General features: G+C 44.3%; 2 protein-coding genes across 5 annotated transcripts; one reads left to right on the forward strand and one right to left on the reverse strand.

Moving 5' to 3' along the window:
* The first annotated feature begins 3,749 nt into the window (after positions 1-3,749).
* LOC125539118 (uncharacterized) lies at positions 3,750-10,710 on the forward strand. Of its 4 annotated transcripts, XM_048702486.2 has the most exons (10): positions 5,029-5,480; positions 5,624-5,771; positions 6,388-6,893; positions 7,091-7,190; positions 8,070-8,135; positions 8,414-8,528; positions 9,613-9,701; positions 9,835-9,896; positions 10,011-10,107; positions 10,287-10,710. In XM_048702486.2, exons 3-10 carry the CDS (start codon positions 6,592-6,594, stop codon positions 10,335-10,337), a joined length of 882 nt encoding a protein of 293 aa, XP_048558443.2. In that variant the 5' UTR covers positions 5,029-5,480; positions 5,624-5,771; positions 6,388-6,591; the 3' UTR covers positions 10,338-10,710. The 4 variants fall into 4 exon arrangements, with proteins under 4 accessions (XP_087400657.1, XP_048558443.2, XP_048558442.2 ...); XM_087544531.1 differs by lacking the exons at positions 5,029-5,480; positions 5,624-5,771 and adding an exon at positions 3,750-4,035; XM_048702485.2 differs by having other exon boundaries at positions 5,029-5,771.
* Positions 10,642-11,698, reverse strand: PQL3 (PsbQ-like 3). Its single transcript, XM_048702487.2, has 2 exons — positions 10,995-11,698; positions 10,642-10,906 (listed from the first exon to the last, which is right to left on the reverse strand). Exons 1-2 carry the CDS (start codon positions 11,556-11,558, stop codon positions 10,808-10,810), a joined length of 663 nt encoding a protein of 220 aa, XP_048558444.1. The 5' UTR covers positions 11,559-11,698; the 3' UTR covers positions 10,642-10,807.
* Between the last annotated feature and the right edge of the window lie 10,743 nt (positions 11,699-22,441).

A 22,441-nucleotide genomic window follows, 5' to 3' on the forward strand; every position in this document is an offset into this window, starting at 1 on the left:
CATATTTTGTTTCTGAACTCGGGGCACTTTTGTTTTGTTTTTTAATTAATACGGTTTATCATTTTGAGGAAACCTTTCATCGTTTAGAAGTAGTAAGCGGTCAACAGGGGCAGTGCTGTTTTAGAAGCGTAAAATTCGAAATGTCATCATGAATGCGGAGCATGTGGTTTAAGCATTATCTTTATCTATCACTTAATAGTAGCATTGATACAAGATTTTTTTATGCACATGAAAGTTTTTTCCTGGTGCATTAATATAATGATATATGATGCCAGTAAATGCATGACGAAAAGAAATCATATTCAAGATGAAAACGCTTGGGGCGTGTCCAAATGTACTACAAACTTGCTTAGGGTCTTTTTTTCCAATGAAAACTGCAACCCTGTCACGAGCTCTCTGCTCCGCCTTTGAATGGAAAAGAGGGAGTAAAACCTAAGATGAAAACCAAGTGTGGCAATTATTTTATTAGTCACCACCTCTACCTGCCTCCATCAGTTCTGATCTTTATTCTGGCATTCATATCTTGTTTTGAACAAGTTTAAGTTTTGTTTTGTTTTAATTCATTGCACTCTATCATTTCTTGGAAACTTTGCACCGTTTCCTCCCTTGCATACCATATCTTTTGGAATGCGATTTATTAGTATGGACCAAAGCAACACACATCTTGTCAAAGTAGCGCCATTTTAGAAACATAAACTTCTGCATACGTGAACAAGGAGAGAGTGGTTTGAGCGTTATCACTATCGACAAATAGTAGCATTGATACAAGATATTTCTGGTGCAAATTTTTTGGGGGTGCACTAATATAAAGATATATGACACATGTAACCACTTGACGAAAAGAAGTCAGACTTGTATGATGCACACAACATCATTTCGTACAGAAAACACAATATCGCTTCTCCCTCGCCTATAATGAGACTAGTGTCACACTATTATAGATGTCCTAATATTACTAGCAGCGTAATGTCATAAAGAACAAAGGCAGTTCAGTTCACAACAATGGAAATTGGGCAGAAAGGAGCATGATCTTGTTGCTTTCCTCATATGAGAAAATAAAGCCGGGAAGAGGAAATTTAAACAGTGACTTCGGTGGTGCGTTCGAAGCATAAGCATGCTAAACAAGGATAGTGTTGTTTTAGAAGCGTGAAATTCTAAACGTCGTGCATACATGGACGCGGAGCGTCCATTCAAAGTGTTACCTCTATGAATTAATAGTAGCATTGATATGAGATTGTTTTCGGTGCAAATGATCGATATTTTTGCGATGCATGATTCGAAAGATATATGACGTAGAAAAATGTGTGACGAAAAGAAGTCAGACTCTTATGATGCATGAAACATCATTTCATACAGAAAACACAATAGCGCTTCTCCCTCGCCTTTAATGAGACTGGCGTCACACTATTATAGATGTCCTAATATTTCTAGCATTGTAATGTCATAAAGAACAAAGGCAGTTGAATTCACAACAATAGAAATTGGGCGCAAAGGAGCATGGTCTTGTTGCCTTCCTCACATTAGCAAAAAAACCCGGGAAATGCAGGGGAGATAGGCAGCAAGGGTGGGGGTGGGGGTATGTTTTTCAGTTTTTGATGGTGCTTACATTCTTTCATTCATTTATATATTTTCAAAACTAACTTATTTTTATCAATTAGGATGTAGTTTCATACTTCTAAAATGTATTTGCACCAATTTACTCCGAAATCAATAAGTTGCTACTGATATTTGATTATCCGCATTTTCAAAGGTAGATTCTAAAGAGAAGTATAGGCATCCGTTGTAATAGAGAAGGCAACCTTCTCTTGTGCACTTAATGTAGGTGCCAATGACAAGAACACTATAATACAAACACAAATGGTTTACTCTTTGTTCCTGAATAAATGTTCTTTGAGCATTCATATTTTGTTTCTGAGCCAAGCCAAGTTTGGTTATGCATGCTTTTATTCTGTCATTTCGAGGAAACATTACACCCCCTAGCATACTACCCCCTTCGGAATGACATTTATTAGTACGTACCAAAGCAACACACATCTTCTAAAAGTAGTAAGCATGCTAAACAGGGGTAGTGCCATTTTAGAAGCGTAAAATTCTTAACATCATGCATACTTGAACGCGGAGAGTGTGTTTTAAGCGTTATCTCTATCAATTAAACCCGGGCGTGGACAGCTCGGCCCGAAAAACACGGGTTGGGCCGGGTCAGGCTTAACGTTCGGGCAGGGCTCGTGCTTCACTTTTTCTGCATTTCGAGCCAGACTTTCGGGCTTCAGACTTGGCTTGCACGTGCGTTCATTAAAAAGCTGCGTTCGGGTCAGGCTTTCAGGCTTGATTTCGGGCCGGGCTCGGGCTTAAAATAGAGAGTATTTTGGGCTTTGGGCCAGGCTCGGGCTTGAGAAATGAAGTTCGGGCTTTTACAAGCCCCGCCCGGCCCGACGTTTGCCCGGGTTTACTATCAACTAATTTTTTGGCAGGACTTTTTTTGCAGTGCATTAATATGAGATACATCCATGAAAATGCGCGATGAAAAGAAATCATCTTGTATGACATAAAAACAACATTTCATACAGACAACACAATATTGCTTCTCTCTAGCCTATAATGATAATGGTGTCACACTATTATAGATGTCCTATATTGCTAACATCGTAATGTCATAAAGTAAAAAGTCAGATGTACCTATTGCTTCCATCGAATGAGAAAGAAAGTTGGGAAAGGCAAGGGAGATAGGCAAGAGGGATATGTTTTTGGGTTTGTGATAGAGACTTAGATTGTTCCACCAAATCATGTATTTTCAAAACTAACTTATTTTTATTTTTGATGTAATTTAATACTTCTAAAATGTATTTCTACCAAGTGATACTAAAACCAATAAGTATGTTAGATATTTGACCATCCACATTTCAAAGGTGAGTTCCAGAGACAAGTTCTTATAATAAAGAATGTGATAGAGCAACACACATCTTCTAAAAGCAGTAAGCATACTAATCAGTGTAGTGTTGTTTTGAAAGCGTAAAATTTGAAACTTCATGCATACTGGAACGTGGAGCATGCATTTTAAGTGTTACCTCTATCAATTAATAGTCGCATTGATACAAGATTACTTTTGGTCAATTTTTCTTTGTGGTGCATTAATATAAGGGTATCTGATGCAGGAAAACGTGCGGCAAAAAGAAGTCCTATTGTATGGCGCACCCGGGGAAGACTCTCCCTCCCCCAGGTCGACCGACCCTCTGACCTCTATCAATTAATAGTAGCATTGATACAAGATTATTTTCGACGCAATTTTTTTTTGTGGTGCATTACTATAAGGGTATCTGATGCAGGAAAACGTGCGACAAAAAGAAGTCCGCTTGTATGGCGCACCCGGGGAAGACACTCCCGCCCCCAGGTCGACCGACCCCCTGATCTCTACCAATTAATAGTAGCGGTGCATTACTATAAGAGTATCCGATGCAGGAAAATGTGCGACAAAAAGAAGTCCGCTTGTATGGCGCACCCGGGGAAGACACTCCCGCCCCCAGGTCGATCGACCCCCTGATCTCTATCAATTAATAGTAGCATTGATACAAGATTACTTTCGGCGCAACTTCTTCTGCGGTGCATTAATATAAGGGTATCCAATGCAGGAAAACGTGCGACGAAAAGAAGTCCTCTTGAATGGCACACTCGGGGAAGACTCTTCCGCCCCAGGCCGACCGACCCCCTGACCCCTTCCACCTATATATAGGCGAGAGGGGCGCGCCAAAGGCACAACAATTAGCCTTGACCGCCTTCTCCCTCACTGCCCCGCACCCTGTTTCTCGCTCGGTCTAGATTGAATCTAGATTGGATGCCACTAGGTCGTTTCTCCCTCTAGTTCTCCCTGTTGTTCTTCGTGTTGGTTCCACGGAGTGTCGTGGTGTTGTTAGAGTGGATACCTCAGTGGTGTTGTATACTTCGACACTAGATCCTGGTGCCTGGGAGGTATAACCTAGCTGCAGGAATCGGCAAGCTTCATCAGCTCTTCTTCCTCTACTTCTGCTACATGGATTGTTGGTGAGATGATACATCTTATATCTCCATAGTGTTCCTAGGTGTGAATGTATGCGAATAATTGTTACGTAGCACGTATGCTTACAGGAAGGCAACCTTCTCGTGGGCACTTCATGTCAATAGTGGTGACCAGAAAACTATAATACACACATAAATGGTCTACTTTCTCCATTCCTAAATAGATGTCCTTTTTAGCATTTTTTATTTTGTTTTTGAAGTTGCCCAAGTTTTGTTTTGTGTTTTATTCTATCATTTCAAGGAAACATTACACCCCCTAGCATACTAAACCACTTATTAGTATGGACCAAAGCAACACACATCTTTTGAAAGGTGGGTTCTAGAGAGAAGTAAAGGCATTCCTTGGAATAGTGAATGTGACCAGAGCAACACACATCTTCTAAAAGCAGTAAACAAACCAAACAGGGGTAGTGCGGTTTTAAAAGCGTAAAATTCTAAACTTCATGCATACCGGAAAACGGGGCGTGCGTTTTGCGCGTTATCTCTATCAATTAATAGTAGCATTGGCACAAGATTTTTTTCGGCGTAAATTAAAATATCTTTTTGCAGTGCATTATATAATATAAATATATCCGATGCAGGAAAACGTGCGATGAAAAAAAGTCGTCTTGTATGACGCACAAAACATCATTTCATACAGATAACGCAGTGTCGCTTCTCTCTCGCCTATACTGAGACTGACTGGCATCGCACTATTATAGATACCCTAATGTTACTAGGGGCGCAATGCCATAAAGAACAAAGGCAGTTTTTTTTTTTTGACAATAAGAACAAAGGCAGTTGAATTCACAACAATAGAAATTGGGCGGAAAGGAGCATGGTCCTGTTGCTTTCCTCGCATGAAAAAAGAGAGCCGGGAAAGGCAGGGTGGAAATGTAGACCGTGGCTTGGGTGGTTTCTTCTTTCCAACTAAAACTGCAGCCGTGCCGGGAGGAAGCCCTCTGCCCCGCCTCTCAAAAAGAGGGGGAGTGAAACCTATGATGGACACCAATTGTGGCAATCATTTGCTCGGAAGCCTCTGCCTCTGCCTGCCTCCACCGGGTTCCGATCCCCTCTCCTCGCTCTGAAACCCGAACTTCCAACAGAGATCGCCCCTGCCTCTCCTCCTCCTCCACCACCACCACCCTTTTGTCAACTTGTTAAACTGGCACACGACTTCGGCTTTTTGGAGGGGAGAGGCCACACAAACACACACACAGACGGCTTACTGGAGAGGCGGGGCCGCCGCTTTTTGGGCTCCTCCCCATTGGAGCGCACAAAGCCGGGCGGCACCATTTAACACTACCGCCTCCACCTCCACCTCCACCACCACCACCACGCGCACCGTCACGCACACCAAGCGCCGGGGAGTCGACACGCAGGAACCACACTGGACTTCGCCTTCCCCGGCCCGCTGCTCCCCCCGCTGCATCCAGATCGGACCCGGACCAGTAAGTTCGCCGGCAATTCCGTCTGGCCACCTGCTGCCTGCCTTCTTGCCTGTTTTCCTTTGCCGCTTTCGGCTCCGGCGGGAGGATCGGGGCCTGGCTTCACCTCCCTTTCCGAGCGCTTCCTTTGTGCGCTTCTCTTGTAGGGAAAGACGCACGTTTTCTGGATAAGATTTTGGGGTACAAGCCAGGTCTGTTCCCTGACGGCGCTCTGCATGCATGCCCGCCCGCCCGCCTGCCTGCCTCACTGTGTGTTGATTGGTCAGGCCGGGCTTTACGTAATCATTTCTACAGGTTTGTCTTGGGTCTCTATCCAGTATCCACGACCTATGAACGAACTGCGGAGAGCAGATTGGCCGGGTCCTTTTCCACCTGTTACTTTCTCGATTTGATTCTTTCATGGAGTTATTATTGGCTCTTTGCTGTTTATGGGGTTTTACTTACTCTTCCTTCATGTGTTTTGCATGCATAGACTCTGTTTAACATATGAATTTCTTTAACATATTGGGTCTGTAGATAAACTTGCTTTGCCAGTCGAATTGATCGACGAAAGTACCTCTGGCTGATTTCTGAACTCACCCAAGAGTTGCGTAGGAAAAGAAAGAATCTGAGTGTCTTGTAAGGCTGATAGTTTGATGTTTTAGTATGATCATTTCCAAGTGTCATGCGGTTGAGAAGAGTTTGTTGTTTTAGGTACGGAACTGACAATACATTAGCGTCTTTGACAAGTGAGAGAAAATTCTGTTTCTGAATGGCACCTTTCGGTCAGAGCATACTTCTTTCTGTTCCACATATTACTCTTTTGCTGAGGCATAGGAAATTTCGAGTTCTTCCTGTATTGGATTCTATTTTTCTCCAAAATTTCAAGGTTCTAACTCTCTTTTGCCATGTCTACTATTTGCATCTGCAGAGATTGTTACCAGGAGTCCACACTTGGAAGAATTAGTGGAGCAGTAGGCGATAAACTTGCCCAGGGTGTGTCCAAATGCAGTAAAACTTGAAACAAGAAGCTCTGATCTGCTGCCGGCATTCTGAAGTTGCTCTGGAGCTAGCAGTGCATCCTTCCACGCTGGAAGTACCAGATTCTGTTCTAGAGGAGTTGCTGGGCATAGAGATGGCAGACGATCCTAATCAAAACTTCGGGCCGTTTTCGCAGCCGTTCTGCAGCCAGAATGTGGTTTCATTTCAGACGAGCGCGACGCCTAGCGGGTCGGGATGCAGCATGCCGGTGTACCTAGACTGCTCCAGCAGCATGGGGTCTAACATGGGGATGATGAACACCACGCCTTCAGTAGCTGTCTCCACAAGTTCATCCAACATGGTTGCTGAATCTGCACAGAACCTCAAATATGGAGGACCCCTAGCTGAAAGCTGGTCGCATCTCGAGATCCAAGTGCTGAAAGATTGCCTAGACAGGTAAGCTATTTCCACTTGTCTGGCTTTTTTTATAAGGAAATTAACACAGAAGATGTGGTCTCCATCGTTCAGCATCCTAAAACTCTGTCCATTAGACACAGATTTTCTTGTCATGTTGGTTTATTCTACCATAAATCTTTCCTTCTATCCCTTGATTTTTGCGTTCGTTCCATTGCCTCTCATGTGCACCCTTTCAGATATGTGAATGAACATGGTATCATGAAGTACATAAAGATAGCCGCTTCCCTACCAACCAAGACGGTGAGGGATGTTGCGATGAGATGCCAATGGATGGTGGTAAGTAATCTCTAATTTGCATACATACTCTGTATATGTTCTTGTTTTTCTGCTTACATGGATGCCATCTGTTTGAGGTGTTCCTTGGAAGTGCTACATCAGAAAATAGTTCATGTCCAAGAAGGGACAACACTTATTTAGATCTGAGCCTGAATGGATACAAACCCACACATCGACATATTTGGCAATTTCTTCTGGTGCAACTGTACAAGAAGAAATTAATCGTTTTTTTTTTCTTCCTAGAGCAGCTCGTTTCAAGGAACATGCTAAAATTTGTCTTGCTTTCAAGATTAATCTGAACATACTAGGATTGGTGATAGATGCATTTATTACAAGTGTGTGCATATATTAGGACGAGTGGAAGGTACACTTATTCTCATTGCATATACAAATACTACATTTTGGGCCTTATATAGTGGGACATGAGTTGGCAATCAGTGTATCCTTGTGGTATGCTATTTTATTCTTGTCCATTCGTGTTACCTAAAAGGAAGGTATATAAAACACAGGTGTTCTTATTTAATTACAAAATAACAAAGTATCCTATATTATTTCATCAGTGATCCATCTCCTTGGCTCAACATATTTATTAGTTCCAACAGCTGAATTCTTTAATAATTGCCTGAGCTTTTGATTGACCAATAGTTCTGTGCTGTTGAAAATTAAAGCATGATACCCTTTTCACCTGGAATATTGTTTTCTCATGAACCAAAATGTAGTGCTTCATGTTCTACACAGTCTTGCTGAAAATATAGCTAGCTACAAAATAAAGGCTGGCATTTGTTTCTAGAACATATACTGTTAAGATAAATATGTTCGTAGCTGACTTAGCACCTTTTTTTAATTTTTAATAATGTAAATGGTTTGATGCTTTTATAGAACAAACAAACTACAAGACGGCGGAGGCCTGCAGAACATCATAGCAGAAAAATGAAAGATAGAAAGGTACCAGCATCTTCCTTTTTCTATTTTATGAACTTTGTTTCGTATAACATCGGTAATTATCCCCAATAATTAGAGATAAAACTACGAAGAAAGCTTTCAGTCAAAATTGTTATAAAGGTGGAATACCTAAGATGTACTATTATCAGTTCCTTACAAAGGTTATCTTGAAAGAAAAATTTTGAGGGGGCAAAAGTTTATGTAAAATATACCTACTATCCTGTGCATCTCACATGTTATGTGCATATTTTTGTCTGGTGTTACTCATGGGTATTTCTCAGGATAAAATGGTGGGGCCTTCATCCTGGGGTACCACTCATCCTGTTCAGACGGATACAGGAGTCTCTTCCTTTGTGCCGCATCATGCCATTCAAAACAGTCAATATCTATCTGGAGGTTGGTAGATCACCTGAGTTTCAGGCTTTCTTTCTTCACAATTTACCAGGTCCAATTGATTTAGTCCGTAATTTCATTACCAACCTATTTTGCTTATAGCTAGCTGCTATGATGTTTTTACAAAGAAAAGGCAGTGCGACAGTATCATCTTGCAAAAAATTTATGCTCATATAAACATGCCAGTTGGTGTTGATGGTTCATTTGCCCTAGGATCGTACCAACCGTATGATTTGCAATCAGTGGTTGAGATTGAGTTGAGATACTCCCGACCCACTTAAATATGTTTTGTAAAAAACACCTTGTTCTGCCATGAATTTGTGGATACACAGAGCATCATCTCAACCCAATAAAGTAGCAACTAATAAGTCTTGCGAACATGATTATTATGATCTTTTTAGGTTGTAGCAAAGCACTGGTTTCTTGGTAGTTACTGAAAAACACAAAGTGTTAGTTAACTGGCACAGTGTATGTGTGTTGATACAAAATAATGCGAAAAGGCTATGCAATGGGGTGGAGTGGGTTGGGTGCGGCACAAAACTACCGAAGAAGGTGAGAGAGGTGTGAAGCTGCTTGATGTAGATCTGATGGTTCACACGATCCAATTGTGCATGGACCACCATGACCAGTTGACATATTTATAGGAGTAAAGAATTCTACAACAAAATTGCAGTACTTAGTGGACTTAGTTATTGACTACATTTCTAAATTTAACTCACATAGGCAGGGTTTATTTTAATAAAAGGCACGGGATTACTTGACTCCATTGGAACTTGTTATGTTGAAATATGTATCATTGTACTTGCAAGAAATGATTAAGAGAGTCGTCATTTTAGAAATCGACCTCTGAGCATTGAGTATCTGTGGATATGTCGAACCTGTTTTGTCAAACTTGGGGTTATATACACCATCAACCGTGTGGTATTTAATGAGGGTGAAACTTACTGTAAGATCACAAGCGATTTCCTCCTGAACTTCAAATATAATACGCAGGTTCAGAGATCCTGATGGTCGAAGAGATTCAGCTAATGCTTTCCTTTTGTTTCGATGCTTGTTCCATAAAATGACCATCTTTTCCGCCATGTAGCCTCGGAGATGGATCGTATAGTACAGCTTGTACTGGAAGAAAATAATCGTCTTCTTACTCAGATAGACACAAATATTCAAACATTTCAGGTCAGTCTTCCTTTTCATGTGCAATTACTCATACAGCAGAATGCAGGAGTTCCATGATTTTCTCTGTCAGCCATCATCTGGAGTGTTGTTTTTTAATGAATGGATTTCATATCGATTGTCTTATTTCTTCCAGGCTCAAAATAACACCGATCTCTTCAATCGCGTGAGAAGGAACATTGATGGCCTTTTGAAAATGTAAACATATTATTCCACCTACGATCCATGCATAATTCAGTTGCAGAAATATTAAAGCTGTGCTTGTGAAGAAAAAAAAATCCCTGCCTCTAATGATGCTTCTTCTATGAACAGCATGAGCCAAATGCCTGGAAAAATGAGCGAGATGCCTCAGTTGGGAGTTGCGGTGAATGAAAACCTTGCTAGTTACTTGCTCCCAGATCTTACAATGGTAAGTTCTTCCAGTTGATGTCACTACTTGACACTCTTTTTATCACAAACCAGTTTGAGGTTCTGCATTTTACCTAGTGATTTCATATCCTTTCATGAACTGCTTTGGAGTTCGAAATGCACAATTTTGTGTTTCTCTTGATCTAGTGAACCAACTTACCAAGTAACCTTTCTCTCCAGGCACAAGTTCTTGGAAATAGCCATTTGAAGGAGGAGCCAAGAGGATGGTGAGTCACAGCCAAAGCAGGTCACAGATGAGGCAGATACTGAAACTTCATCCGTAGTTCGGCGAATTATAGGAAGATAAATAGTGCTCCAGCATGTATGCCAGATGGCGACGAATAGAGTCACCAAGGAACCTTGTTTCCTCTATCTGGAAGCAAAGGAGAGGTGAGTGGTGACTGAGGAACCACTCTGCATTGCATTGCGACAAGCCTGTATATTGGTGGCTGAACATTGGTCGAGCAGTGATGGTTTCAGGAAATTGCAGTTTTTCTCGTCCTGCTGCACCTGTAGAGTAAATACTAGTAGAAGATGTAGCAACAACAAGAAGCTAATAAGAACTAGCTACATAGCAAAAGAAATGCCTTTTTGCCGGTCCATATTTATTTGATTCTCCTTGTATGCAAACGTGAATCCGGATGTCTAGTTTGTCTATCCAATCTCTCCCTCTATCCTAGACGATCGAGCCGGTGCAAAAACTACATGATCCTGGCAAAAATCTGGTCAATGGCGGCCACAATGTTGCCGTAGCATTCCTGCACTTGGGGCTCATCCTTGTCTCTGGCTGCATAGTCCAGCTGCGCACACAAGAGCAGAGCAATGTCAGCACGCCATGAGCAATGTCAGAGGCTCAAAAGGCAGATTGATCTGTGTGCGATCCCCTACTCTGGTGACGTTGTTGAAGAGGTCGGAGTAGAGCCTCCGGAGCTCGGGGCGCTGGCCCGGGGGCCTCGCCTGGATGATGGCGTACAGGTCCTGCTTGAGGTTGGCGGCGCTGGCCCGCAGCGCCGTCTGCAGCTCCCGCCACGACCTGGCGTCGATGAACTGCTTGACGCGCACCAGGTTCCTCGCGTGCGTCCTCACCACGGCCTCGGCCTCCTCGCTCGACTGCTCCGGGATGGTGATCCGGAGGTCGAGGTCGAACGCGCCCGCGATGCCTGCCGTGGGGGGCAGCAGCTGGGACGCGAGGAGCGCCGTGCCAACTGCCGCCGCCGCCGCCGCCGCAAGGCTCCTTCTGCCGCTGCACCTGCTGCTGCCGGTTGGTTCCTGCGGGTGGCGGTGGCCGTTGCTCGGGGGCTTGGTGGCGGGTTTGTTAGGAGAGCGGAAGAGGCTTGCGGCGAGTGATTGGATGGCGAGCTGCAATGCCATTGCCATGGCGGAGCCTTTCCACCTTTGGTGGAATCTTGTTCGGTTCTCCATGGGTTCAGGTACGCACAGCATAGTAGCCATGCATTCCGAGGATAAGGTTCGTCACGTTCGCCAGGAGCTAATCTGGCGGTCGTCTGCTGTTTAGATGAATTGCCATGGGTTTAGGTTTAGTTGCTGTTTTTTTTGTGTGTGACTGAATTGCCATGGGTTTAGGTTTAGTTGGGTATGTTTCCCTGTTTTGCTATAACCTTTGTAAAACTTGATGGCAGTTTCTTTAATGAATCGACAAAGAGGATTAATTGCCCGTTGTGGTTCCCTTCTTTTCCTCGGATACACACTAGAATGTGCGTCATATTCCATCAAAGCATCTCCGGATATGGTCTAATTGTTCTTAAGAAAAAAAATCCTCTAATCTATTAGTAGTATGCAATGGAGGGAAACAACCCATCTTTTGCATCTCCCATGAAACCTGGTCGTCTCCTCCTCTCCCTCAGCTGTCGCCGTTGGTAGGGATGCCTTCTCATGCGGCGATCTCTCGGGAAGGAAGCTCTCCAATCGCAAGGCACGACGGCCTCGAATGGTGCGACACCGTCGATGGAGCATGGATGCGGGGCGAGGACTCCGAGTGCCCTAGGTGGTGGTCGTGCTGCATGGGTAGCAATGGATAGCACGGGTGGTCGTGTGTAGTGATGGGCTTCCGATGCCTAAATCTGACAATGGTGGCTTGGCGGCTGGTTGACGGTGGCAGCGACGAAGCTGCAACGACAACGGCGACGCGAAGATGTGTAGCGGCGACCCAGGGATTGTGCTGCTATGGGCGGCCATAGAGTTCTCGATATTGTTGTCACTTACGACCTCTGCCATAGGAAATTCTGAACCATGTGTGCGTGAGATGGCTTCCGGAGATATATTCTGCTCTCTGTGCTCCGTGACAATTCTCATAGATATGATTGTGTGGTGATATACACATCAAGGATATGTGCGTGACCGGCTATCTTCGGACATGAGTGTCATGCAGTCGTTCGTATTTCAGTTTTCCGTTGCCATGGCGTTTGGATGCCTTCCCTTGCAGCTTCGTCTTCCAAGGGTGGTGGCAAAACATGGTGTCTTTGGCTTGGTTGTGCTCTTTGCACGCTGGATCGTGAGCTAGTTGAAAACCCTAGGTATAACTTTCAATGGGTGCACCTGACGATGGTGGTGTTTTATATATCGTGTCGTGTCCTCGTTGAAGGCATTGCTTTCAAGTCTGATTAGACATGCACTTTAAGGTGAAAACCCAATATCTCACATGTAATGGTTGGATGCCGCGGGGGTGGAGCTATAGCATCGTTACCTTCTTGAAGGCGTTGTTTCCAGAGAACCTTTCTTGTAGCTTGTGTGTTGTCAAGGATGGTGGATGGTGTTGCCACTGGTTTGTTGCAAGTCGTTGGTTGTATCGATTTTCTTCTTATTATTATTATTTTTATCATTTTGGCTATGTGCATCCTAGATGTCCCCGGCGGCTGGACCACCGAACCCAGGACGAGGCGCAAGAGGCGCTGGTAGGGCCCCAGAGTCTTTTCCAAGAAACATCCATAGATTAAACATGACCTTTGGGGACCTAAATGCAAGCACACATAGAAGACGACCGCCAGGGAGGTCTACGCTCTCATACCTGGCATACAACAACATCTGGATTGGTCCGACTCCACGGTCTCTTTTGATAGGTCTGACCATACATAGTTCATCCAAAATCCTGGCAAGTCTACTCTAGTACTTGATCCGATAATCAAAGGATGCTAGCTCACAAAGGTACTCGTGGATATTGGGAGAGGCATCAACGTCATCTACGCAGATACAATGAGAAAAATTGGCCTTCCTCTGACCGGCCTCCGGCCCTTGCCAACACACTTCTACGTCATCGTGTTAAGAAAGAAGGCAGAGCCGCTTGGACAAACCTCGCTGGAGGTCATTTTCTGACCTGACCTTATGTATTTGTAGAGGAAAATGTTTCTCAAATTAAAGCTAGCATGAATCTCAATGGATGGCAGATGCTTTGCCGTTACATACCCTTGCCGGTAGGTTTACCATTTTCCGAGGAGCTGATGTTGTGGTGGTCTCGAATCGACCAGAAAAGAGGGACGTGAAGCTGACAAGGAAATAACTAAGAAACCTCTCATGTGAAAAAGAAAAGGGAAATGTTTGGAAGTTTTGGCCAGTCGCGCATGCTTCGTTGGATTGAGGCGGATCCAACAGACTGTTACTTTTTAGGCTACTGCTGGATTAAGTCATGTGGCCCACCCCCCACCATGTATACCTTATCTTTTCGCCTTTCTTTTTCCTCCATTCTCATCCGCTCTCGTCCGCTGCTCCGTCCCGTCATTTTCTACCGCAGTGAAACCACCGCGAGTTATTGATGATGCAGGGGTATGGCGAGGTATGCTACAAGGGGCGGCGGTGCTGCACGTCAGCCACCTCAAGGATGAGCCTCCACCTTTTCCCATTGCTGTTATGCACACACTGTTGTGAGGTCTATAAAACACGATGATGCAGCAGTCGCCATGGATGCACCCTCCCCCACACCTTTGCTCATGGGAGTATTGCAACCCCCAGAGTGAGATGGTACAACCGGCCGCTAGAGATGCTACATCCGATGGCGAGGGATGCTACAACCAACAACTTTTTGCTAGAACCAACTACTGGAGTTTGTTGTTGAATTTTGTTTTGCTGGAAACGACATTTGGTCTTGCTACTACAGGTGACTTCATTTGCTACTACCGGCGATGGCATTTTTTCGCTACATCATTCATGAAGATGATGCAACCATGACAACATTTTTTTGCTGCAACGACACAACTTTTTGCTACCACCGGCGATGGTTTTTGTTACCACCATATGCAGATGTGATTGGCATCGATTTATTTTTGCTACAACTGCGCTGTTTTGTTTTGCTACAACCGCAACCACGTTTTTGCTACGATAGGGATGGGGTGGTGGCACCAGCGAGTTTTTTTGCTAGAACTGGCACACTTTTTTGCTACGATCGGCCAACTTCTTTTGCTGCAACCGACAATCAAGGGAGAGTACAATTTTTTGCAAGCTCATCGTCAGAGGTGCTGCGACCGCCAACCATCGCCGCCGGAGCCATGACCACCACCACCATTAGTAGAAAATATGGCTTTGGTTGAGGCCTGGGCAAGGGCATCAATCCCGGTTCACTCACGAACCGGGACCAAAGGGGGCATCAGTCCTGGTTCGTGAGGCTAGGGCGTCGGCCGGGACTCGGGGGGCCATTGGTCCCGGTTCGTCTGACCCCTTTGGTCCTGGTTCCAGACACGAAGCGGGACTAATGGGCCTCACTCCTAGTGCACAGCCTTTAGTCCTGGTTGGTGGCTAGAACCAGGACCAAATGTAGTCCCTTAGTCCCGGTTTTAGCCATAAAACCGAGACTAAAGAGAGGTCTATCTGTACCCCCGCCCCTGCCCGCGAGCAGAGCCATCGCTCTGTTTTTTTTTGGCCGGTCGTGGGAGAGCTTTGTGGTGCTCTAGCTCACCTCCTATGCACATGAGGTGTTCGATGAAATGCCCGAGCCACACTTAAGCTTTCTCCTGTCGAAGCTCCTTGTCCAAGCTTCATTTTCCTCAAGATTTGTCTAGGTTTGGCGGTCCGTCCTGTCCCGTCCCTGTCCTCACCGCCGTCGATCGCCCGCGCCGATCTTGTCGCCGGCACCACCATGGTGAGCCTCTTGTTCTTATCTTCTTTCTAAAAGAAAATAAATTCTTACTTGTATGATTTAGATAGATACTTGTATAATTTTCTTAATTTTATTATTTTGTATAATCTTATTTCCTAGCTACAAAACCGAAATGGGTGAATGTAATTACTCCCCCTGTCCCATAATATAAGAATGTTTTTGACACTACACCGGAGCCAAAAACACTCTTATATTATAGGATAGAGGAAGTATCTTTTTGCGGGTGATGAACATAATTTTCATGTCCATGGGATGCCACCCCGACAAGCCTTTCACTATATGCGTCTGAAAGCAAAATACTAGTTCCTTTGTTAAGATGTATTAGTTTTTCTAAAAGTCGGAATTTTCTATGTTTGGTGAAATTTGTAGCAGAATATATCAACATCTACCATACTAAGTAAATAAAATATAAAAAAATATTTCATGAACATTTTTTTCTCGGAGAACATGAACAATCTAAGGATACTGCTTTGGTATTATACATATTGATATTGACTTTGACATCCTAAAGATTTGGATGCATTTTAGAGTTTGCGTGAGGGTGTTTCCTAAAGGGTTGCTACTTAATATTTGACCAGTGACCAGTCAAAAAAAAATTTGACCTGTGACTTTTTTAATATTTTGCTAAGCCATACCAGGTTTCTAATCTAATACTATAGTATTTCTGTTTTTTAATCTTTTTTTGACTTGTAGTTCTATGTGGGCTTTATGGGCCGGAATGGGATATGCCATGGTGGTCTGGCTGGCCAGGCGAGAGGCAGCTTCACTTCACTCAGCTCTCGCCCTTCCCACCAGGAGGAAGGAGCGGCGCCTGCGCCTTGAGACGCCCGTCCACGGCAGCGACCACCGAGAGAGAAAGAGGAAAGCAGAGGTGAGCAAAATGTAGAAGATCAATGCAAGAATAGCAAAGCTAGAGGAACTTGCAGCTGCCGGCCAACCATCTCAGCGGCACGCAGCTACCCCACCATCTCAACGGAGAAGCAGCGTGGCTTCCACGGAGCTTGTTCAGCCTGATTTCAAGGCTCCTCGCTACCCCATGGATACTATCACGGAGGCTCAACATTGTGAGCTAATGACGAAATGCCAAAACCTCACTTTGAAGGCGGCTGTCGGCTCTGTTGCACCTCCTCAAGCTGATGGAACTTTTCACTGCCGTCTGATTCCACATGGCTTTAGATATGCTGTTGTGACGGTGGATGAAATAATGGTGGGATTTGAGGAGCTGAAGCTTAACCACCCTACAGGTGAAGGGGAGAATCGTCTAGTTTATGCTTTGAGGAGTACCTGTCTATGGAGGAAGGAGTACGTCAAGCTTCCAAACTAGACGCCTCCTCCTCCTCCTCCTCCGACGAGTCAGGGCACTCCGCCTCCTCCTCCTCCTCCTACGGCGAGTGATCAGGGCACTCCGCCTCCTTCTCCGCCTCCTCCGGCGCGTGAGAGCACTCCACCTCCTCCGGCGCGTTGGAGCACTCTGCCTCCTTCGGCGTGCAACCGGACTCCGCCAAGTCAGCAATGGCAGGAGAGAGATGCCACCGCTCCGGCGGCTAGTAGTACAAGCAAAGGCGGGAAGCAATTCAAATACGGTACATGTCTCAAGGCTCCGAAAAGTTACCATATGAGAGGACCGATAATGACAATGAGGACATCTGTGCTGCTGAAGTGAGGGACCATTTTGCAAAGAAACCTCCACCTCCGAAGGAGATGGTAGATCCGGTGAAAGTGAAGCGCACTCTGGATGCCCTGAAGCGACCACCACCGCCTCCGCCGGATTCCAACTATGTCCGCTGTCTTAAAAAGACATATGAAGATGTGTAGCGGTCGAGAAGTACTTCCAGTGATGTAAGGTTAGCACAACGAAGAAGTGGGAAACAAATTCCCTAGCTCGGCGAACAGGCGAACCAATCGTGCCCCCGCTCAAGGTGTCTAGCGATACCGTCATTAATCATCCGGGGATGCTGCCCGGTACCAATCCTGGTGATTACCTGAGCAATGATGTAGAGTTTGAAACGTTAGAGGTGGAGACCTTCAGATATGAGTACGGGAAGCCTCTCGTCAAACCTGATCATCCTCCTCTAACAACGATGATGCGAAGATTACATGAATGATACGTGAAAACCTGCAGCGAGTCTGGGAAGGATACTTTGATGCTGGGAATTAAAAAGGAGCACGGCCTCGTTGGAACTGAGGTGATGCCTGTTGAATTTGTGGAGTTATTCCAGTTATACAATCAAGCGGCCCTCGACAAACAACTCATGACTTGCTACTTTGTGTAAGTATTACTTCTGTAATTAAGTCTCTATAGCTCAACTCTTTCATTGCATGTGTATATAATTATCCTCACTATATTATGCAGATTGAAGATCGTCAAATGCAAAAAAGCACAAATCTATGACATTTGGTTCATTAACCCAGATATCATAAATGAATGGTCGGTTAAAAATAGAGTCAAAGATACTGAGAAAAACCTGTTACAATCCTTACTTCGAAATCAAAACAAAGGGAAAATACTCTTTCCTTACAACTTCAAGTGAGTGTTATTGTCTCGTGCATATTCGGTTTCGCTTACTCGAGGTTATAGTAATGTATAATTGATGAGTTATGCATGCGTGCACAACTTTTACTTTATTCTTCTAGAGATTAAGCTTGACCGGTGAGTAGTAACTGTCTTAGACTCGTGACGAAAAGATCCCCAGGACTATGCGTGAAGGAAATGTGCCCTAGAGGCAATAATAAAGTTATTATTTATTTCCTCATATCATGATAAATGTTTATTATTCATGCTAGAATTGTATAAACCGGAAACTTAGTACGTGTGTGAATACATAGACAAACAGAGTGTCACTAGTATTCCTCTATTTGACTAGCTCATTAATCAAAGATGGTTAAGTTTCCTAACCATAGACATGAGTTGTCATTTGATTAACGGGAACACATCATTAGGAGAATGATGTGATTGACTTGACCCATTCCGTTAGCTTAGCACTTGATCGTTTAGTTTACTACTATTGCTATCTTCATGACTCATACATGTTCCTATGACTATGAGGTTATGCAACTCCCGAGTACTGGAGGAACCCTTTGTGTGCTACCAAACATCAAAACGTAACTGGGTGATTATAAAGGTGCTCTACATGTGACTCCTATGGTACTCGTGGAGTTGGCATAGATCAAGAATAGGATTTGTCACTCCGATTGTCAGAGAGGTATCTCTGGGCCCTCTCGGTAATGCACATCACTATAAGCCTTGCAAGCAATGTGACTAATGAGTTAGTTGCGGGATGTTGCATTACGGAACGAGTAAAAAGACTTGCCGGTAACGATATTGAACTAGGTATTGAGATACCGACGATCGAATCTCGGGCAAAGTAACATACCGATGACAAAGGGAACAACGTATGTTGTTATGCGGTTTGACCGATAAAGATCTTCATAGAATATGTGGGAACCAATATGAGCATCCAGGTTCCACTATTGGTTATTGACCGGAGACGTGTCTCGGTCATGTCTACATAGTTCTCGAACCCGTAGGGTCTGCACGCTTAAAGTTTTGTGACGATCGGTATTATGAGTTTTGTGTTTTGATGTACCGAAGGTAGTTCAGAGTCCTGGCTATGATCACGGACATGACGAGGAGTCTCGAAATGGTCGAAACGTAATGATCGATATATTGGACGACTATATTCGGACACCGGAAGTGTTCCGGATAGTTTTGGAGAAAACCGGAGTGCCGGAGGGTTACCGGAACCCCCCCGGGAGAAATAGTGGGCCTTATGGGACTTAATGGAGAGAGAGAGGGCTAGCCTAGGGCAGGCCGTGCGCCCCTCCCCCTCTGGTCCGAATTGGACTAGGATAGGGGGGCGGCGCCCCCCTTTCCTTCTCCCTCTCCCCTTCCTTTCCTCCTCCTAGTAGGAGTAGGAAAGAGGGGAGTCCTGCTCCTACTAGGAGGACTCCTCCTCCTCCCGGTGCGCCTACAGGGGCCGGCCGGCGTCCCCCTTGCTCCTTTATATATGAGGGAAGGGGGCACCTCTAGACACACAAGTTGATCTGTTGATCTCTCCCGGCCGTGTGCGGTGCCCCCTCCACCATAATCCACCTCGATCATATTGTAGAGGTGCTTAGGCGAAGCCCTGCATTGGTAGCATCATCATCACCGTCATCACACCGTCGTGCTGAGAAAACTCTCCCGTGAAGCTCTGCTGGATCAGAGTTCATGGGACGTCATCGAGCTGAACGTGTGCTGAACTCAGAGGTGTCGTGCATTCGGTACTTGGATCGGTCGGATCATGAAGACGTACGACTACATCAACCGCGTTGTGCTAACGCTTCCGTTTTTGGTCTACAAGGGTACGTGGACACACTCTTCCCTCTCGTTGCTATGCATCACCATGATCCTGTGTGTGCGTAGGAATTTTTTTGAAATTACTGCGTTCCCCAACAATGGCATCCGAGCCTGGTTTATGCGTAGATGTTATATGCAGGAGTAGAACACAAGTGAGTTGTGGATGATACAAGTCATACTGCTTTCCAGCATGTCACACTTTGGTTCGGCGTTATTGTTGGATGAAGTGGCCCGGACCGACATTACGCGTACGCTTACGCGAGACTGGTTCTACCGACGTGCTTTGCACACAGGTGGCTGGCGGGTGTCAGTTTCTCCAACTTTAGTTGAATCGAGTGTGGCTACACCCGGTCCTTGAGAAGGTTAAAATAGAACTAACTTGACAAACTATCGTTGCGGTTTTGATGCATAGGTAAGAACGGTTCTTGCTCAGCCCGTAGCAGCCACGTAAAACTTGCAACAACAAAGTAGAGGACGTCTAACTTGTTTTTGCAGGGCATGTTGTGATGTGATATGGTCAAGACATGATGCTATATTTTTATTGTATGAGATGATTATGTTTTGTAACCGAGTTATCGGCAACTGGCAGGAGCCATATGGTTGTCGCTTTATTGTATGCAATGCAATCGCTTTGTAATGGCTTCACTTTATCACTAAGCGGTAGCGATAGTCGTAGACGCAATATTTGGCGAGACGACAATGATGCTACGATGGAGATCAAGGTGTCGCGCCGGTGACGATGGTGATCATGACGGTGCTTTGGAGATGGAGATCACACGCACAAGATGATGATGGCCATATCATATCACTTATATTGATTGCATGTGATGTTTATCTTTTATGCATCTTATTTTGCTTAGATCGACGGTAGCATTATAAGATGATCTCTCACTAAATTTCAAGGTACAAGTATTCTCCCTGAGTATGCACCGTTGTGAAAGTTTGTCATGCTAAGACACCACGTGATGATCGGGTGTGATAAGCTCTACGTTCACATACAACGGGTGCAAGCCAGTTTTGCACATGTAGAATACTTGGGTTAAACTTGACGAGCCAAGCATATGCAGATATGGCCTCGGAACACTAGAGACCGAAAGGTCGAGCGTGAATCATATAGAAGATATGATCAACATAATGATGTTCACCATTGAAAACCACTCCATCTCACGTGATGATCGGACATGGTTTAGTTGATATGGATCACGTGATCACTTAGATGATTAGAGGGATATCCATATAAGTGGGAGTTCTTTAATAATTTGATTAAATGAACTTTAATTTATCATGAACTTAGTACCTGATAGTATTTTGCATGTCTATGTTGTTGTAGATAGATGGCCCGTGCTGTTGTTCCGTTGAATTTTAGCGCGTTCCTTGAGAAAGCAAAATTGAAAGATGATGGTAGCAATTACACGGACTGAGTCCGTAACTTGAGGATTATCCTCATTGCTGCACAGAAAAATTATGTCTTGGAAGCACCGCTAGGTGCCAAACCTGCTGCAGGAGCAACACCAGATGTTATGAACGTTTGGCAGAGCAAAGATGATGACTACTCGATACTTCAATGTGCCATGATTTACGGCTTAGAACCGGGACTTCAACGACGTTTTGAACATCATGGAGCATATGAGATGTTCTAAGAGTTGAAGTTAATATTTCAAGCAAATTCCCGGATTGAGAGATATGAAGTCTCCAATAAGTTCTACAGTTGCAACATGGAGGAGAATAGTTCTGTTAGTGAGCATATACTCAGAATGTCTGGGTATAACAACCACTTGATTCAACTGGGAGTTAATCTTCCGGATGATAGTGTCATTGACAGAATTTTTCAATCACCGCCACCAAGCTACAAGAGCTTCGTGATGAACTATAACATGCAAGGGATGGATAAGACGATTCCCAAGCTCTTCGCAATGCTAAAGGCTGCGGAGGTACAAATCAAGAAGGAGCATCAAGTGTTGATGGTCAACAAGACCATCAGTTTCAAGAAAAAGGGCAAAGGGAAGAAGAAGGGGAACTTCAAGAAGAACGACAAACAAGTTGCTGTTCAGGAGAAGAAACCCAAGTCTGGACCTAAGCCTGAGACTGAGTGCTTCTACTGCAAACAGACTGGTTACTAGAAGCGGAACTGCCCCAAGTATTTGCCGGACTACAGATTAAGCGAAGATTAGCAAAGGACGAGGTGACGATGCGCGTGGGAAATGGTTTCAAAGTCGATGTGATCGCGGTCGGCACGCTACCTCTACATCTACCTTCGGGATTAGTTTTAGACCTAAATAATTGTTATTTGGTGCCAGCGTTAAGCATGAACATTATATCCGGATCTTGTTTAATGCAAGACAGTTATTCATTTAAATCAGAGAATAATGGTTGTTCTATTTATATGAGTAATATCTTTTATGGTCATGCACCCTTAAAGAGTGGTCTATTCTTTTTGAATCTCGATAGTGAAGATACACATATTCATAATATTGAAGCTAAAAGATGCAGAGTTGATAATGATAGTGCAACTTATTTGTGGCACTGTCGTTTGGGTCATATTGGTGTAAAGTGCATGAAGAAACTCCATTCTGATGGACTTTTGGAATCACTTGATTATGAATCACTTGGTACTTGCGAACCATGCCTCATGGGCAATATGACTAAGACACCGTTCTTCGAAAGAATGGAGCGAGCAACAGATTTGTTGGAAATCATACATACTGATGTATGTGGTCCGATGAATGTTGAGGCTCATGGCGGATATCGTTATTTTCTCACCTTCACAGATGATTTGAGCAGATATGGGTATATCTACTTGATGAAATATAAGTCTGAAATATTTGAAAAGTTCAAAGAATTTCAGAGTGAAGTGGAAAATCATCGTAACAAGAAAATAAAGTTTTTACAATC

The sequence above is a fragment of the Triticum urartu genome, chromosome 2A (genome assembly GCF_056163025.1).
Source record: "Triticum urartu cultivar PI428250 chromosome 2A, HENAU_Tu73, whole genome shotgun sequence".
Taxonomy (NCBI): Eukaryota; Viridiplantae; Streptophyta; class Magnoliopsida; order Poales; family Poaceae; genus Triticum; species Triticum urartu.

What these genes read in the sequence shown, in the direction of transcription:
- PQL3 (XM_048702487.2), bottom strand. Translation starts at nt 11,558, where the DNA reads ATGGCTACTATGCTGTGCGTACCTGAACCCATGGAGAACCGAACAAGA. An exon ending in TCTTCAACAACGTCACCAGA is followed by an intron (nt 10,907 to 10,994) that starts GTAGGGGATCGC and finishes TTGTGTGCGCAG; the next exon opens with CTGGACTATGCAGCCAGAGA.
- LOC125539118 (XM_087544531.1), top strand. Translation starts at nt 6,592, where the DNA reads ATGGCAGACGATCCTAATCAAAACTTCGGGCCGTTTTCGCAGCCGTTC. An exon ending in CTGAAAGATTGCCTAGACAG is followed by an intron (nt 6,894 to 7,090) that starts GTAAGCTATTTC and finishes GCACCCTTTCAG; the next exon opens with ATATGTGAATGAACATGGTA. An exon ending in TGCTCCCAGATCTTACAATG is followed by an intron (nt 10,108 to 10,286) that starts GTAAGTTCTTCC and finishes CTTTCTCTCCAG; the next exon opens with GCACAAGTTCTTGGAAATAG.